Source organism: Anomaloglossus baeobatrachus, chromosome 10, assembly GCF_048569485.1.
Source record: "Anomaloglossus baeobatrachus isolate aAnoBae1 chromosome 10, aAnoBae1.hap1, whole genome shotgun sequence".
Classification (NCBI taxonomy): Eukaryota; Metazoa; Chordata; class Amphibia; order Anura; family Aromobatidae; genus Anomaloglossus; species Anomaloglossus baeobatrachus.
Genome location: NC_134362.1, coordinates 54,791,804 through 54,811,178, shown reverse-complemented (window position 1 = coordinate 54,811,178; position 19,375 = coordinate 54,791,804). Strand labels below are relative to the sequence as shown.

At 49.2% G+C, this 19,375-nt stretch overlaps 1 protein-coding gene across 2 annotated transcripts in view; it reads right to left on the bottom strand.

Annotated features, from left to right (window-relative positions):
* SYVN1 (synoviolin 1) overlaps positions 1-19,375 on the bottom strand; it is a 62,471-nt gene that overhangs the window by 27,387 nt on the left and 15,709 nt on the right. For both annotated transcript variants that reach the window (XM_075326726.1, XM_075326727.1), the window contains exons 5-6: positions 17,756-17,804; positions 11,957-12,060 (exon numbers count right to left, since the gene is read on the bottom strand). In XM_075326726.1, the coding sequence (XP_075182841.1) occupies positions 11,957-12,060; positions 17,756-17,804 (153 nt within the window). The remainder of the gene's footprint in view (positions 1-11,956; positions 12,061-17,755; positions 17,805-19,375) is intronic.

Sequence of the window (19,375 nt, the reverse complement as noted above, 5' to 3'; positions counted from 1 at the left end):
CTACTATGCAAATATATAATATATATATATATATATATATATATATACACATATACATACACACACACATATATACACACACACACACTATATATATTAATGCTAAAAATATATTTACACTAAACTTTGGAAGAGTCCATAGTAACTATGCTGAAGCTGCTCTGCTGAGTGCTCCGCTGTTCTTTATGAGAGCCGCTGCCAGATTTCTGGTGGGAGCTTATCTAACCAAGAGCAAAAGGACTGGCAGACATGCCAGGTCTTTACAACACCTTCCCTGTATCCTCTCGACATCCTTTGTTCGATATGAATCAGGTGGGCCCTCATACACAGACTTCAGCTAAGCCAATAATCAACATGCAAGCCTGGCATTAGTCTAACGGGAGCCTTAAGCTTAATTATTATTAGATTTATGTTTATTTTCAGATTTGTTTAACTTTAGGTGAGAGCCATTTTATGGAATATGCCCTTATAAAGGATCATGCAGCCTGAATTTTACTGCATTACATACAAGCTCTACAAGCCAAAATATTTAAGTAAAAATCAATTGCAGATCTAAGTATTTCTAAAAACTTTATGCAAACCAATTAAAAAATAGGTTTAAAAAGGTGATTATAACTGCTCTGTTTAGCATGACCACCAAGATATTTTCTTCATCATCATCATCATCATCATCATCATCATCATCATCATCATCATCATCATCATCATCTCCTCTAGGGTTTAGATTTTTCTCCTATAGAGGTTAAAGTCTATGGAGAAAGGAGGAGGGGGGGAACACACACAGAGAGGAGGAGAGGGGGTGGACACACAGAGAGGAGGAGAGGGGGTGGGACACGCAGAGAGGAGGAGAGAGGGTGGGACACGCAGAGAGGAGGAGAGGGGGTGGACACACAGAGAGGAGGAGAGGGGGTGGGACACACAGAGAGGAGGAGAGGGGGTGGACACACAGAGAGGAGGAGAGGGGGTGGGACACACAGAGAGGAGGAGAGGGGGTGGGACACGCAGAGAGGAGGAGAGGGGGTGGGACACACAGAGAGGAGGAGAGGGGGTGGACACAGAGAGGAGGAGAGGGGGTGGACACACAGAGAGGAGGAGAGGGGGTGGACACACAGAGAGGAGGAGAGGGGGTGGACACACAGAGAGGAGGAGAGGGGGTGGACACACAGAGAGGAGGAGAGGGGGTGGACACACAGAGACGAGGAGAGGGGGTGGGACACACAGAGAGGAGGAGAGGGGGTGGGACACACAGAGAGGAGGAGAGGGGGTGGGACACACAGAGAGGAGGAGAGGGGGTGGGACACACAGAGAGGAGGAGAGGGGGTGGACACAGAGAGGAGGAGAGGGGGTGGACACAGAGAGGAGGAGAGGGGGTGGACACAGAGAGGAGGAGAGGGGGTGGACACAGAGAGGAGGAGAGGGGGTGGACACAGAGAGGAGGAGAGGGGGTGGACACAGAGAGGAGGAGAGGGGGTGGACACAGAGAGGAGGAGAGGGGGTGGACACAGAGAGGAGGAGAGGGGGTGGACACAGAGAGGAGGAGAGGGGGTGGACACAGAGAGGAGGAGAGGGGGTGGACACAGAGAGGAGGAGAGGGGTGGACACAGGGAGGAGAGAGGAAAGGGGGGGACAGAGGGGGGGCAGAGAGGAGAGAGGGAGGACAGAGGAAGGACAAAGGGGGGGGGGGCAGAGGAGAAAATGGGGGGACAGAAGGGGGGGGCAGAGAGCTGTTGGCTGAATGAGGGCTACTTTGACGGTAGCGGCTACACGCAATACAATCCATATCTGATAATTACTGGACAGTCATCAATGAGGTGATAAACTTAACAATTGTAAAACAAGCTGCTAGAACAGAAAAGCTCAGCACATCATACGTATTCCCTCCTTCACAGACACCATAGGACAAAAATGGATTCTGACCAAAGAGAACCATACACAAATTGGCAGATTTTGGCAGGTCAGATAGACCATTTTATGTGAACCAGGTTGTCCCAATGGCAGTTGTCTGGGAATGAGGGGTAGGACATGTACAATTTCAATATGCCTGATTCATTTGATCTCAGAGTAAATAAGCAGCTGCTACTAGAAATCTCTTATGGCATACTCTCTTGTCTATTGAGCGCATGCTCAGCCAAACGGACCATGCTTGTGTATGTGGTGACTTTGGGGGGGTACTTTTGTAAAGTGTAGGGCCAAAGGCCAAATTAGGACAGCTGTGTGGATCACCAGCCCCCCTCCCCCACTCTCATTTTGTGTAAGTCACCAGACACAAGCACTTCTTCCTTATGAAGGAAATTAGCACCTGAGCTCCGTGCAGACTGCCAAACAATGCGTGCACTGTTAGATTACGTTTACTTTTAATATTAATTTCTAGGATTAACATCCGTTTAATCTGAAAGTAGTCTAACCTGCAGGACTTGTGCAAATAATACCAATTTGCAGAGCTCAGTGATTGGCTGCAGCGGTGACGTAAGCTGTTGACCGGCGCAGCAGCGGGAAGCCAGGGCAGGACAAGCGCCGTCTGTCTGTCTGTTACCTTACAATACTGAAATAGCTTGGAGTTTGCTTTTTAAAAAGTAGAAAACCCCTTAAGCCTATTTGCCCAATTAAAAGGTTACACACCCAGGATTGAAGACAGATGCTGTGTAATAATACATGTGTGCATCATTTGTGAAGTGGTGCAGACATACAGATAACAGGGCATTCTGCAAAAATGTACAGGGAACACGTGTTACATCCTGGTGAATGGGTTCTAGTAAAGGGTAATTCCCATCTCAAGCTTTCCTGGATCAGGCATCAAAACAACCAAGACTGACTTTACACACTATGTCTGACTATGACTATTTCGGAACTCCACCTAGACGGAGGTATTCTCATCTCATTCATGAACAGCCTTGATTGAAATAACCATAAAAGGGAACCTGTCGGGTGCAATATGGACCCAGAACCAGGAGCAGTCCTGGGTGCATATTGCTAATCCCTGCCTAACCGTCCTTGTATACACTAGCATAGATAAAAGAGATCTTTAGAAAAAGTATTTCCAGAAATCCTTCATGATATACTAATGAGGCCAGGGACTAAAAGGTACCATTACACTAAGCGACGCTCCAGCAATCCCACCAGCGACCTGACCTGGCAGGGATCGCTGGAGCGTCGCTACATGGGTTGCTGATGAGCTGTCACACAGGCAGATCTCACCAGCAACCAGTGACCAGCCCCCAGCGCCGCGTGGAAGCGATGCTGCGCTTGGTAACTAAGGTAAATATCGGGTAACCAACCAGATATTTACCTTGGTTACCAGCGCACACTGCTTAGCACTGGCTCCCTGCACTCCTAGCCACAGTACACATTGAGTTAATTACCCGATGTGTAGTCTGGCTATGTGTGCAGAGAGCAGGAGCCGGCACTCGCCGTGTGAGAGCGGCGGACGCTGGTAACGAAGGTAAATATCGGGTAACCAAGGAAAGGGCTTCTTGGTTACCCGATATTTACCTTGGTTACAGCGTCCGCAGAAGCCGGCTCCTGCTGCCTGCACATTCAGTTGTAGCTCTGTCGCTGTCACACACAGCGATGTGCGCTTCACAGCGGGAGAGCAACAACTAAAAAATGGCCCAGGACATTCAGCAACAACCAACATCTCACAGCAAGGGCCTGGTTGTTGCTGGATGTCACACACAGCAACATCGCTAGCAACATTGCTGCTACGTCACAAAAGTCGTGCCTCAGCAGCGATGTTGCTAGCGATGTTGCTTAGTGAGACGTGGCCTTATGTCACAAGGGTGTTAATTCCAGCACTCATTAAGCCCTCATGGCATGATCGCACACCCACAGGGGCGTGCTAATATGCTATTCAATGCCCATTGCCAGCGTCATCCCCAGCGGTGACATGCGTATTTGTGTCCGATGCTACAGCCTCAGACGCCAGGCAGTGCGCATGATCACAAGTCCCCACCACTTCCGATCATGTGCACTAGACCTCTCTGAAGCCAAGACGCATACACCCAGCTTCATAGTGCGCATGACCGGAAGTGCGGTGACCTGATCATGAGCACTGCCCGGAATCTGAGGCTGTAGCAACGGACACAGGTACTCGTGTCACCGCTAATGATGACGACGGCAGTGGGCATTGAATAACATGTTAACACGCCCCTGTGGCCGTGCTAACATGCAAAGAGGGCGGGATGAGCGCCCTTGTGACTAGTCCCTGGCCTCATTAGCATATCATATAGGATCTTTAGAAATACTTTTTCTATAGATCTCTTTATCTATGCTAGTGTATACAGGGACAGTTAGGCAGAAATTAGCAATATGCACCCAGGACTGCTCGTGATCCTGGGTGAATATTACACCTGACAGGTTCCCTTTAAAACTGTTGTACTGGCATGCAATGGTGTTGTGGACCATGCTCTATTAGATAATGCATGGCTTTTCCTGTTGACTTAGGCCTTGTGAGCACAGTACGTTTTTTTGATGCAGATTTGGTGCAGATTGTGGGCTAAATCTGCATGTTCTTTATGCCAGCAAAGTCATGGAGAATTGTGAAAAATAGTGCACGTTTTTTTGTTTGTTTTTTTCTTGCAAATTTGGTGCAGAAAATAATCTGCAGTATGTCAATTGTTGGTACGTTTTGTCCTGCTTTTTTTTTTTATTTTTTTTAGCCCTTACACCCATTGACTTCATTAAAAAAAAGAAGGGAATTTTGTTTACTTACCGTAAATTCCTTTTCTTCTAGCTCCAATTGGGAGACCCAGACAATTGGGTGTATAGCTACTGCCTCCGGAGGCCGCACAAAGTACTACACTTAAAAGTGTAAGGCCCCTCCCCTTCTGGCTATACACCCCCCCGTGGGATCACGGGTTCCTCAGTTTTAGTGCAAAAGCAAGAAGGAGGAAAGCCAATAACTGTTTCAAAAACAAATTCAATCCGATAAACAACATCGGAGAACTGAACTTATTAACATGAACAACATGTGCACCCGAAAAACAAAATCCCTAAGAAAAAACAGGGCGGGTGCTGGGTCTCCCAATTGGAGCTAGAAGAAAAGGAATTTACGGTAAGTAAACAAAATTCCCTTCTTCTTTGTCGCTCCTAATTGGGAGACCCAGACAATTGGGACGTCCAAAAGCAGTCCCTGGGTGGGTAAAAGAATACCTCGTGATAGGGCTGTCAAGCAGACCTTTCCTACAGGTGGGCCACCGCCGCCTGAAGGACTTGTCTACCTAGGCCGGCATCCGCCGAAGCGAAGGTATGCACCTGATAATGTTTGGTAAAAGTGTGCAGACTCGACCAGGTAGCCGCCTGGCACACCTGCTGAGCCGTAGCCTGATGCCGTAATGCCCAGGACGCACCCACGGCTCTGGTAGAATGGGCCTTCAGTCCAGATGGAATCGGAAGCCCAGCAGAACGGTAGGTGTGAAGAATTGGTTCCTTGATCCACCGCGCAAGGGTGGATTTGGAAGCTTGCGACCCTTTACGCTGACCAGCGACCAGGATAAAGAGTGCATCCGAGCGGCGCAGGGGCGCCGTGCGGGAAATGTAGATCCTGAGTGCTCTCACCAGGTCCAACAAATGCAAACCCTTTTCGAATTGGTGAACTGGATGCGGACACAAAGACGGTAAAGTGATATCCTGATTGAGATGAAAGGAAGATACCACCTTGGGAAGAAACTCTGGAATTGGACGCAGAACTACCTTGTCCTGGTGAAACACCAGGAAGGGAGATTTGCAAGATAACGCCGCCAGCTCGGACACTCTCCGAAGAGACGTGACCGCCACTAGAAAAGCCACTTTCTGTGAAAGCCGAGAAAAGGAAATCTCCTTCATAGGCTCGAAAGGCGGCTTCTGGAGAGCAATTAGAACCTTGTTCAGATCCCAGGGCTCCAACGGCCGCTTGTAAGGAGGGACGATATGACAGACTCCTTGCAGGAATGTGCGTACCTTAGGAAGTCGCGCTAGGCGTTTCTGAAAAAATACGGATAGCGCGGAGACTTGACCTTTAAAGGGAGCTAAGCGACAAACCTTTTTCCAACCCAGACTGCAGGAAGGAAAGAAAAATAGGCAATGCAAATGGCCAGGGAGAAACTCCCTGGGCAGAGCACCAAGATAGGAATATCTTCCACGTCCTGTGGTAGATCTTGGCGGAGGATGGTTTCCTAGCCTGTCTCATGGTGGCAACCACCTCATGAGATAAACCTGAGGCCCCTAGGATCCAGGACTCAATGGCCACACAGTCAGGTTCAGGGCCGCAGAATTCAGATGGAAAAACGGCCCTTGAGACAGCAAGTCTGGACGGTCTGGTAGCGCCCACGGTTGGCCTACCATGAGGTGCCACAGATCCGGGTACCACGACCTCCTTGGCCAGTCTGGAGCGACGAGAATGGCGCGGCGGCAGTCGGACCTGATCTTTCGGAGCACTCTGGGCAACAGTGCCAGAGGTGGGAACACATAAGGTAGCCGGAACTGTGACCAATCTTGAACTAAGGCGTCTGCCGCCCAAGCTCGGTGATCGTGAGATCGTGCCATGAAAACCGGGACCTTGTTGTTGTGTCGTGACGCCATCAGGTCGACGTCCGGCATCCCCCAGCGGCGACAGATCTCCTGAAACACGTCCGGGTGAAGGGACCATTCCCCTGCGTCCATGCCCTGGCGACTGAGAAAATCTGCTTCCCAGTTTTCCACGCCTGGGATGTGAACTGCGGATATGGTGGATGCTGTGTCTTCCACCCACGACAGAATCCGCCTTACTTCCTGGAAGGCTTGCCGACTGCGTGTTCCCCCTTGGTGGTTGATGTACGCCACCGCCGTGGAATTGTCCGACTGAATTCGGATCTGCTTGCCTTCCAGCCACTGTTGGAAGGCTTGCAGGGCAAGATAGACTGCTCTGATTTCCAGAACATTGATCTGAAGGGTGGACTCTTTCCGAGTCCACGTACCCTGAGCCCTGTGGTGAAGAAACACTGCTCCCCACCCTGATAGGCTCGCATCTGTCGTGACTACCGCCCAGGATGGGGGTAGGAACGACCTTCCTTTTGACAAAGAGGTGGGAAGAAGCCACCACCGGAGAGAATCCTTGGCTGTCTGAGAGAGGGAAACATCCCTGTCGAGGGACGTCGACTTCCCGTCCCATTGGCGGAGAATGTCCCATTGTAGAGGGCGCAGATGAAACTGCGCGAAAGGGACTGCTTCCATTGCTGCCACCATTTTCCCTAGGAAATGCATGAGGCGCCTCAAGGTGTGCGACTGGCCCTGAAGGAGAGATTGCACCCCTGTCTGCAGCGAGCACTGCTTGTCCAGTGGAAGTTTCACTATCGCTGAGAGAGTATGAAACTCCATGCCAAGATATGTTAGTGATTGGGTCGGGGTTAGATTTGACTTTGCAAAGTTGACAATCCACCCGAAACTCTGGAGAGTCTTCAGTGCCACGTTCAAACTGTGTTGGCATGCCTCTTGAGAGGGTGCCTTGATAAGTAGATCGTCCAAATACGGAATCACAGAGTGACCCTGCGAGTGCAGGACTGCTACTACTGCAGCCATGACCTTGGTGAAGACCCGAGGGGCTGTCGCCAGCCCGAAAGGTAGCGCTACGAACTGCAGGTGTTCGCTTCCTATAACGAAGCGTAGAAAACGCTGATGCTCTGGCGCAATCGGCACGTGGAGATAAGCATCCTTGATGTCTATTGATGCTAGGAAATCTCCTTGAGACATTGAGGCGATGACGGAGCGGAGAGATTCCATCCGGAACCTCCTGGTTTTTACGTGTTTGTTGAGCAACTTTAGATCCAGGACGGGACGAAACGACCCGTCCTTCTTTGGCACCACAAACAAATTGGAGTAAAAACCGTGACCTTGTTCCTGAAGAGGAACGGAAGTCACCACTCCTTCCGCCTTTAGAGCGGCCACCGCCTGCAGCAGAGCATCGGCCCGGTCGGGCAGTGGAGAAGTTCTGAAGAAACGAGTTGGAGGACGAGAGCTGAACTCTATCCTGTACCCGTGAGACAGAATGTCTCTCACCCAACGGTCTTTGACCTGTGACAGCCAAATGTCGCCAAAGCGGGAGAGCCTGCCACCGACCGAGGATGCGGAAAGAGGAGACTGAGAGTCATGAGGAAGCCGTCTTGGTGACGGTTCTTCCTGCTGTCTTTTTTGGGCGTGATTGAGTCCGCCAAGAATCTGAGCCTCTCTGATCCTTTTGAGTCCTCTTAGACGAGGAGAATTGGGACCTGCCTGAGCCTCGAAAGGACCGAAAACCAGACTGACCCCTCCTTTGTTGGGGTTTGTTTTGTCTGTGTTGAGGTAAGGATGAATCCTTACCCTTGGAGTGTTTAATGATTTCATCCAAACGCTCACCAAACAATCGGTCACGAGAAAAAGGCAAACTGGTTAAGCACTTCTTGGAAGCAGAATCTGCCTTCCATTCCCTCAACCACAAGGCTCTGCGTAAAACTACGGAGTTGGCTGACGCCACCGCCGTACGGCTCGTAGAGTCTAGGACAGCATTAATCGCGTAAGACGCGAATGCAGACATCTGAGAGGTCAATGGTGCCACCTGCGGAGCAGATGTACGTGTGACAGTGTCGACTTGTGTAAGCCCAGCTGAAATAGCTTGGAGTGCCCATACGGCTGCGAATGCTGGCGCCAACGACGCTCCAATAGCTTCATAGATGGATTTCAACCAGAGCTCCATCTGTCTGTCAGTGGCATCTTTAAGTGCCGCTCCATCTTCCACTGCAACTAAGGATCTAGCTGCAAGCCTGGAGATTGGAGGGTCCACCTTGGGACACTGGGTCCAGCCCTTGACCACGTCAGGGGGAAAAGGATAGCGTGTATCTTTAAGCCGTTTGGAAAACCGCTTATCGGGATAAGCGTGGTGTTTCTGGATTGCGTCTCTAAAGTCAGAGTGGTCCAGAAAAGAGCTTAATTTACGCTTGGGATATCTGAAATGGAATTTCTCATGCTGTGAAGCTGCCTCCTCCGCAGGAGGAGCTGGCGGGGAAATATCTAACATCCTATTGATGGACGCTATAAGATCATTCACTATGGCGTCACCATCCGGTGTATCCAGATTGAGAGCGGACCCAGGATCAGAATCCTGATCAGTTACATCCGCCTCATCACCCATAGATTCATCCCGCTGGGATCCTGACCAGTGAGACGAAGTTGAGGGCCCCTCATAGCGAGCCCGCTTAGGCTGTCTGGGACTGTCGTCCGAGTCAGAGCCGTCACCCTGGGGTGCATGTGACACCCCCGGAGCCCGGAAGTGTTCCAGTTGAGGGGGACCAGGGAGCAATGATTCAACAGTGTCCGTGGTCTGAGTTACTGGTCTAGACTGCAATGTTTCAAGAATCTTAGACATTGTCATAGACAATCTATCAGCAAAAGCTGCAAACTCCGTTCCTGTCACCTGGACAGCATTCACAGGTGGTACACCCTGGGTCACGTCTAGCAGAGGCCCCGGCTGAGCAAGTGCTGCAGGGGCCGAGCACTGCACACAATGGGGGTCAGTGGAACCTGCCGGTAGAGTAGCCCCACATGCGGTACAGGCAGCATATAAAGTCTGTGCCTTGGCACCCTTGCGTTTAACGGACGACATGCTGTTGCCTCTTTGCAATCTAGGAGGGTATATAGCCGAGAATCACCAGCGACCGTACAGTGAAAAGTATTTGCAACCACAAAATACCAAGTACACAACGGCACAAGTGGGGGTGAGCCCTTGAGGGCTGCTTACCGCCCGCTGAAAAGCGGGTATGAGGTCGTAGAATCCCGTGTCTGGGTCTCCCAGGCTCCCCTCTCCAGCTCAGCGTGCAGACAGGAATGGCTGCCGGCGTCCTGTGAAGAGGGGCGGACCGTGGGCGTGCCACAGACAAAGTGCGGGAAACTGCGTCCTACTGTGCCTGGTGTGAGGGCTGGAGTATGTAAAACAGACTCCAGCCCTCAGCGCTGATGCTCTGTACGGCGTCCCGCCCTCCTCCTGACTGGCAGGTGCGGAGGCGGGAACGAGACGAACTAGGCCGCAAAAGCCGGGGACTGTAGTAATAAGCGCGGCCGTGATATATGCACGGCCAGCGCGGAAGTCCCCGGCGCACCACAAGTCCCAGCCGCGTCGCAGTGTGACTGACCCCAGCGGCCGGCGCGACCGTTCGCCCTAAGTCTACCCACTCAGCCAAGCTGTAGTGAGGAAATGGCACAAGCGCAGCAGCGCTGATGTCCCCGGCGCACTAACACACCCAGCCATGCTGCGGTGTGCGCGCGGTATGCACGGGGACACAGAGTACCTTGACGGAGCAGGGTCTGTCCCTGACGATACTCAGCTCCATATCCAGCGGCTTCTCCAGGGGCTGCGGATGGAGCACGGTCTCAGTGCCTGGAGACCGGTAAAGTCCCACTTCACCCGGAACCCTAATGGGGATGGGGAAGGAATCAGCATGTGGGCTCCAGCCTCCGTACCCGCAATGGGTACCTCAACCTTAACAAGCACCACCGACAGAAAGTGGGGTGAGAAGGGAGCATGCTGGGGGCCCTGTATGGGCCCTCTTTTCTTCCATCCGACATAGTCAGCAGCTGCTGCTGACTAAACAGTGGAGCTATGCGTGCGTGTCTGACCTCCTTCGCACAAAGCAAAAAACTGAGGAACCCGTGATCCCACGGGGGGGTGTATAGCCAGAAGGGGAGGGGCCTTACACTTTTAAGTGTAGTACTTTGTGCGGCCTCCGGAGGCAGTAGCTATACACCCAATTGTCTGGGTCTCCCAATTAGGAGCGACAAAGAAAACAAAAAAAAAAAAAAACACACACACACAACACAAAAACACGCATGCTTTTTTAGGTGCGTTTTTCTGCCAGAAGGTGCAGATTTCATGCAGAAAATTTCTGCACCAAATCTGCAACATGTGCACATAGCCTTAAGTGGAGTAAATCACCAACGCTGCAAACCCACATTATACACAGTGGGGCTGCAATGTGATTTTCCTTGGAACCAATTCTAGGGACAATTTCTGTATCTTGAAAAAATAAACAAAAACGTATGTATGAATGAATGAATGAATGAATGAATGAATGAATGAATGAATGGGCAGCAAACACTGTATGAATGTATACGTATTCAGTGTAGATCATGCAGAGTGTGTGGAAACTTCTTTTTTTTCCCCTCTGCAGCGAAAAATCTTGGAATCCTTAGAATATTTGCATGTATTAACAGAGGAAATAGGTTAAAAGTGCAATAAGGGCGGCACGGTGGCTCAGTGGTTATCACTGCATGGTGGCTCACTGGTTAGCACTGCAGTCTTGCAGCGCTGGGGTCCTGGGTTCAAATCCCACCAAGGACACTATCTGCAAGGAGTTTGTATCTTCTCCCCGTATTTGCGTGGGTTTCCTCGGGGTTCTCCGGTTTCCTCCCACACCCCAAAAAAACATACAAATAGGGACTTTAGATTGTGAGCCCCAATGGGGACAGTGTTCCTGATGTATGTAAAGCGCTGCGGAATATGTTAGCGCTATATAAAAATAAAGATTTGATTTGAAAAAATCCACAACACAAACACAAATCTGCATGGATTTGGGGATTTTTATAGATTTGCACATCCATGAGAACTGCATTCAAATAGATTGGGTTGAGAGCAGGAAAAGGGCTAAAAATCAAATAGAAGTGGAGTAAAAGGCAATGAAGAGGTAGGATAGGAACGTGCACAAATGTCATGGTATTGGTAAGAAAGTTAAAGGCTTTCCCCGCTATGTATAGAGTGAGGGTATATTACTGGGATATGCCAGCCCTTACTGATCGATGGGAATCTAACTTCCAGGACCCATAAAATCATCCACAGATTTCACTCCGGTACCGAACAGTTCTTGTAATCACAAGGGGTCCCATATGCGGACTACCACCATTGTGTTATGGCATATGCTATTCAAAAAGGAATCTCCATCTAGATACATGTGTGTATGTGACCACAAGGGTTGGTACTGACCTCAAATCCAAATACCAGCTGCACCGAGGCCCCTCTGGTGACCAAACTGTGATAAGCATGAGATACAAAGAGGACGTCCAGCACCCCGAGCAGGAGCATCAGCGCTGGGGGGGAGAAATAAAAGACACATTGTGACGATTAATCAAGAGATTCAAAGACGAAAACGCTGCGCACTGTTCACATTATGCAGAAGCAGTATCACTGGTGACTCCGTTCAACCATCACCAGTAAAAACACATGAAAACGTCCCGGTTCGCTCTTTTAAAGCAAAAACACATGCATGATGCAATGAAAAGAGATGAAAAGGCACTCACCGGTGAAACTGTACAAAAATCCTTTATTGGAAAACAGGTTACGGATCAGGGGAGGGAAGAAAAAAAAAAAAAACAAAAACACACAAACATGCCGGACAACGGCCGTTTTGCTCCCTCTCGGGGTGCTTCCACGGGTCCACTCACCTGTGGAAGCACCCCGACAGGGTGCGAAACGGCCATTGTCCGGCAGCTTTGTGCTTTTTTTTTCCTCCCCCGATGCCCTGATCCGTAACCCGTTTTCCATAAAGAATTTTTGTATAGTTTTACTGGTGAGCGCCTTTTCATTGTGAGGATTAATACTGCAGAACCGAGAAAGGAAACAGCCGGCAGGGAACAAACACAGGCAATCAAAAGAATACGAAAGACTAAGCAATGTCAGACGTGTGATGTAACATCCATGTAATGAGGACCGAACTGGAAAACATTCAGAGATGGCAGCTGTATGCAAACCATAACGGCCGACCCAAGAGAGGAAGTGATACCGCACAACATCCCGGCAGGGGACACGTCAGGCTGATACAGTAGGCCTTGTCCTCGCGCTGGTGGTATCATATATGGTCTACTAAACACTTGTTTAACCCATAGAACATTTTTTTTTTCTCTTCATTTTACCGAGTGGTGCGGTTCCACTGTTCTTACTCATGAAAATATTGACAACTGGACACAACCACTCCACTTTGTGTTAAAAGAGTGTGTCTCCTGGAACTGCTCTGTTGGTGTCCCCGGTAAAGAGCGTGGTCTCCTTACGTTACCCCTATGGAGACATCCCAATTCCCAGGACAGTGTCATATCCCCGACTTAAGAGGGTATTAAATATCTTACACAACTTTACCAAGAAAGGGAAAGTCTCAACTTTTAACATGCTAAAACAAGAATGTAGCCTTCCACGGTCCTCCCAGCTGAGAGATTTTTAATTGAGGCGCCCTTGCCTCAAACAATTTGGAAAAGATGAAGATAATATGGAATATGGCCAGAGAGGGAAACAGCTTTGTAAATCATTATCCGCTTTCTTCAAAGCAATATTAGCGGAATAATCTTCACCTCTTGGGAGGGTGTTTAACCGCCAAAGGGAAGACTTTCTGGAATTCGTGCTAGAGACCAACTTATTCAGAAATGGATTAAAAGAAGGGATTTGAGTTCTCCAAGGTTGTAACTAATGGGAAACAAAAAAAAAAAAAAACCCACAAAACTGGGGGCCGGGGAATGCTTTTACATGGACAGCACGAATCAGACACTGGATTATTGTAGGAATCTACAGTGCTGGCCAAAAGTATTGGCACCCCTGCAATTCTGTCAGATAATACTCAGTTTCTTCTTGAAAATGATTGCAATCACATGTTCTTTGTTATTATTATCTTCATTTATTTTGCTTGCAATGAAAAACCACAAAAGAGAATGAAACAAAAATCAAATATTTGATCATTTCACACAAAACTCCAAAAATGGGCCAGACAAAAGTATTGGCACCCTTAGCCTAATACTTGGTTGCACAACCTTTAGCCAAAATAACTGCGAACAACCGCTTCCGGTAACCATCAATGAGTTTCTTACAATGCTCTGCTGGAATTTTAGACCATTCTTCTTTGGCAAACTGCTCCAGGTCCCTGAGATGTGAAGGTGCCTTCTCCAAACTGCCATTTTGAGATCTCTCCACAGGTGTTCTATGGGATTCAGGTCTGGACTCATTGCTGGCCACTTTAGTAGTCTCCAGTGCTTTCTATCAAACCATTTTCTAGTGCTTTTTGAAGTGTGTTTTGGGTCATTGTCCTGCTGGAAGACCCATGACCTCTGAGCAAGACCCAGCTTTCTCACACTGGGCCCTACATTATGCTGCAAAATTTGTTGGTAGTCTTCAGACTTCATAATGCCATGCACACGGTCAAGCAGTCCAGTGCCAGAGGCAGCAAAGCAACCCCAAAACATCAGGGAACCTCCACCATGTTTGACTGTAGGGACCATGTTCTTTTCTTTGAATGCCTTTTTTTTTTTCCTGTAAACTCTGTTGATGGCTTTTCCCAAAAAGCTCTACTTTTGTCTCAGCTGACCAGAGAACATTCTTCCAAAACGTTTTAGGCTCTCAGGTAAGTTTTGGCAAACTCCAGCCTGGCTTTTCTATGTCTCAGGGTAAGAAGTGGGGTCTTCCTGGGTATCCTACCATACAGTCCCTGTTCATTCAGACGCCGACGGATAGTACGGGTTGACACTGTTGTACCCTCGGACTGCAGGGCAGCTTGAACTTGTTTGGATGTTAGTCGAGGTTCTTTATCCACCATCCGCACAATCTTGCGTTGAAATCTCTCGTCAATTTTTCTTTTCCTTCCACATCTAGGGAGGTTAGCCACAGTGCCATGGGCTTTACACTTCTTGATGACACTGCGCACTGTAGACACAGGAACTTTCAGGTCTTTGGAGATGGACTTGTAGCCTTGAGATTGCTCTTGCTTCCTCACAATTTGGATTCTCAAGTCTTCAGACAGTTCTTTGGTCTTCTTTCTTTTCTCCATGCTCAATGTGGTGCACACAAGGACACAGGACAGAGGTTGAGTCAACTTTAATCCATGTCAACTGGCTGCAAGTGTGATTTAGTTATTGCCAACACCTGTTAGGTGCCACAGGTAAGTTACAGGGGCTATTACACAAATTAAAGAAGCATCACATGATTTTTCAAACAGTGCCAATACTTTTGTCCACCCCCTTTTTAGGTTTGGTGTGGAATTTGTGGAATTGTGGAATCCAATTTGGCTTTAATTTTTTTTTTTCTTCTTACATAGTTACATAGTTACTTAGGTTGAAAAAAAGACCTAGGTCCATCTAGTTCAACCTTCCTCCACCAGTTCTACATTTAGTCACTAAGTCATTTATAACCAACAATGTTTTGTGTACTGAGGAAATCATCCAGCCCTTTTTTAAAAGCTGTTATAGTATCTGCCATTACTACCTCTTGTGGTAGGGCATTCCACAGTCTGACCGCTCTAACTGTAAAGAACCCTTTCCTATTTAGGTGTCGGAATCGCTTTTCTTCCACTCGCAGTGAGTGCCCCCTGGTCCTTAGTATTGTTTTCGGAAGAAATAAGTTATGTGCCAGTCCTTTATATTGACCACACATGTATTTATACATATAAATGAGATCTCCTCTGAGACGTCTTTTTTCTAAGCTAAACATATCTAACTTTTTCAATCTGCCATCATATGGGAGGCCTTCCATTCCTTGTAATAGTCTAGTTGCCCGCCTTTGAACTGACTCTAACTTCTGAATGTCCTTTTTAAAATGTGGAGCCCAAAACTGGATCCCGTATTCCAGATGTGGCCTTACAAGTGATTTATAGAGGGGTAACAATACGTTGGGATCACGGGATCTAATCTCTCTTTTTATACACCCTAGAATCTTGTTTGCTTTAGCAGCTGCTGCTTGACATTGAGTGCTGCTGCTCAGCTTATTTGTAATGAGAATACCCAAGTCCTTCTCCTGTTCTGTAGTCCCGAGTTTACTTCCATTTAATGTATACGCAGCTATAGGATTACTCCGTCCTAGGTGCATTACTTTACATTTATCAACATTAAATCTCATTTGCCAAGTATCTGCCCATTCTGACATCCTTTCCAGATCTTTTTGTAATATTATACTATCAAGGTCAGTTTTTAATATCCTATATAGTTTGGTGTCATCGGCAAAGACTGACACTGTACTATCAATCCCATCCACACGGTCATTAATAAAGAGAGTAAAAAGAATTGGTCCTAGCACAGATCCCTGCGGCAATTTAATTTGAAGACAAATTAAATGAAGATAATAATACCAAAGAATTTGTGATCGCAATCATTTTCAAGAAGAAACTGAGTATTATCTGACAGAATTGCAGGGGTGCCAATACTTTTTGCCAGCACTGTATATTTCATCCCGATAGGCAGCTGCAATAATGTAGCAAGTGTCCAATTTATGCTGCCCGTGGGTCAGTTTTTGCAGCTATTCCTCCTCTCATAGAAAGCAATGGGAAAGTGCGCAAAAAAAAAAAAGCAGATTTATTACTACCATAGAGAAAATTTTGCCTGCAGAATACTAAAATTATACATATACGCTACAAAAATGCAGCTTGTGAACATAGCTTTAGGCAACATTCACATATCAGTTTCCGTTTTTTTCATTTGTCATCTGTTTCCCTCTTTTTTCTCATCTCATTTTCATTGAAGCAGGTACCGGTTGATCTTCATTTATCCATTGGCTCTTAGGAATGTATCAGTTAATACCAGATGAAGCTTGGATGGACCTCGGCCACACACATTTTTGTCTTTCAAATAATTTTTTTAACTGATCCCATAGACTTAAAGGGGTTGTCCATTACGTTAACACTTATGGCCTTTCTTTATGATAGGTCATCAATGTCTGATTGGACAGGGTCTGACACTCCGCACCTCCGTCGATCAGCTGTTCTCTGTACTGGCGGCTGGAAATGCTCAGCTCCGTAGCTGCTCCGTCTTCTGATAGTGGCCGCAGTCGGGTACTACACATCTGCCTCCTATTGATTTGAAGAGGCGGAAGTGCAGTACCCGGCTGCGGCCGCTATCAGAAGACAAGGCAGCTCTTAAATTGAACATTTCCTGCTGCTGCCACTGAAACCAAGAGCAGATGATCAACGGGGGTGACGGGTGTCTGACCCCGGTCGATCAGACATTGATGAGCTATCCTAAAAGGATAACATAGCTGGAGAAAAAGACATGAACCGCACATCTAAAAATCATACTTTGATCTAATGCTGCTAGGCATAAATTTATATACCTGAACATGAGGTTCTTGGTTTAACATTGTGATCCGACAGTATGAAGCCCACTGCCACGTCACGGCAAACTTCTGAGTGGGTCCCTAACTTATTTGAAGCCTTAAAAGGCTTTGCATATGCGCTTCAAGTTTATGTCTCTAGCTATGTTGCCCATCATGTAAAGCAATGGCCAACCTCTTTAAAACGCAGAGTCTGATCCTCAAAATAGATGAGAATACAACCTGCTGTAAATCTCATGGATCCGTTTTAAAAAGGTATCAATAGACCTCTACATGAGGATGTGTGAGTGCAGCCCCGGGCAGATGACGTTTGATGTAGACACAGATGCAAAGATGTGCACTGACAACTATTCTTGTATCTCCGTTAAACACAATGTCAGTTGAGCGGAGGATTCGGTTCTCCCTATAGTGTGAATGTCACTGCAATGCAAAATAAACACAAACTAAATGTGTCTCTATAGTCTGAGAATAGTCAGCACGGACTGAACAGCGTCACATTGTGTAGGAACAGTGACCGGCTGTGACAACGAGAATAGTAACAGTAGTGTCAATTTTCTTATATATTTCCAGGAGGAATAACAGACGAATAGCACAGCATGGAGTAATGAAAGGGAATGCTCCAGGACTGTTATTTTATGGAGAAATGCATGCAAGTGCTGAAACAGACAGCACAGGAGAGGTAAACCAGCAGGAGATATGGGGCACGCTCACCAAGAATCCGGAAATGGAATAACCAGGAGATGTTTGGGCTGCGCTCCATCTGCAGGAAAACAAATACAATTTGTAATAAATTACCAAATTAACTTTTATCCAGCTGTGCTCACGGCTTCCAGCAATCCTCATGGAGGGCAAAAGCATAGTGTCAATGTGTCATCCCATCTCCTCCATTACTGAAACAGACGGGGAGATAAATGGCTGCTAGAGACCTCCCTAGGAGTTTCATATCTCTTGAACGCAGAGAGGGCGAGAGAGAGAGGGGGCGCGAGAGAGAGAGAGGGGGCGCGCGAGAGAGAGAGGGAGAGAGGGGGCGCGCGAGAGAGAGAGGGAGAGAGGGGGCGCGCGAGAGAGAGAGGGAGAGAGGGGGCGCGAGAGAGAGAGAGGGAGAGAGGGGGCGCGAGAGAGAGAGAGGGAGAGAGGGGGCGCGAGAGAGAGAGAGAGGGGGCGCGAGAGAGAGAGAGAGAGGGGGCGCGAGAGAGAGAGAGAGAGGGGGCGCGAGAGAGAGAGAGAGAGGGGGCGCGAGAGAGAGAGAGAGAGAGGGGGCGCGAGAGAGAGAGAGAGAGGGGGCGCGAGAGAGAGAGAGAGAGGGGGCGCGAGAGAGAGAGAGAGAGGGGGCGCGAGAGAGAGAGAGAGAGGGGGCGCGAGAGAGAGAGAGAGAGGGGGCGCGAGAGAGAGAGAGAGAGGGGGCGCGAGAGAGAGAGAGAGAGGGGGCGCGAGAGAGAGAGAGAGAGGGGGCGCGAGAGAGAGAGAGAGAGGGGGCGCGAGAGAGAGAGAGAGAGGGGGCGCGAGAGAGAGAGAGAGAGGGGGCGCGAGAGAGAGAGAGAGAGGGGGCGCGAGAGAGAGAGAGAGAGGGGGCGCGAGAGAGAGAGAGAGAGGGGGCGCGAGAGAGAGAGAGAGAGGGGGCGCGAGAGAGAGAGAGAGAGGGGGCGCGAGAGAGAGAGAGAGAGGGGGCGCGAGAGAGAGAGAGAGAGGGGGCGCGAGAGAGAGAGAGAGAGGGGGCGCGAGAGAGAGAGAGAGAGGGGGCGCGAGAGAGAGAGAGAGAGGGGGCGCGAGAGAGAGAGAGAGAGGGGGCGCGAGAGAGAGAGAGAGAGGGGGCGCGAGAGAGAGAGAGAGAGGGGGCGCGAGAGAGAGAGAGAGAGGGGGCGCGAGAGAGAGAGAGAGAGGGGGCGCGAGAGAGAGAGAGAGAGGGGGCGCGAGAGAGAGAGAGAGAGGGGGCGCGAGAGAGAGAGAGAGAGGGGGCGCGAGAGAGAGAGAGAGAGGGGGCGCGAGAGAGAGAGAGAGGGGGCGCGAGAGAGAGAGAGAGGGGGCGCGAGAGAGAGAGAGAGGGGGCGCGAGAGAGAGAGAGAGGGGGCGCGAGAGAGAGAGAGAGGGGGCGCGAGAGAGAGAGAGGGGGCGCGAGAGAGAGAGAGGGGGCGCGAGAGAGAGAGGGGGCGCGAGAGAGAGAGGGGGCGCGAGAGAGAGAGGGGGCGCGAGAGAGAGAGGGGGCGCGAGAGAGAGAGGGGGCGCGAGAGAGAGAGGGGGCGCGAGAGAGAGAGGGGGCGCGAGAGAGAGAGGGGGCGCGAGAGAGAGAGGGGGCGCGAGAGAGAGAGGGGGCGCGAGAGAGAGAGGGGGCGC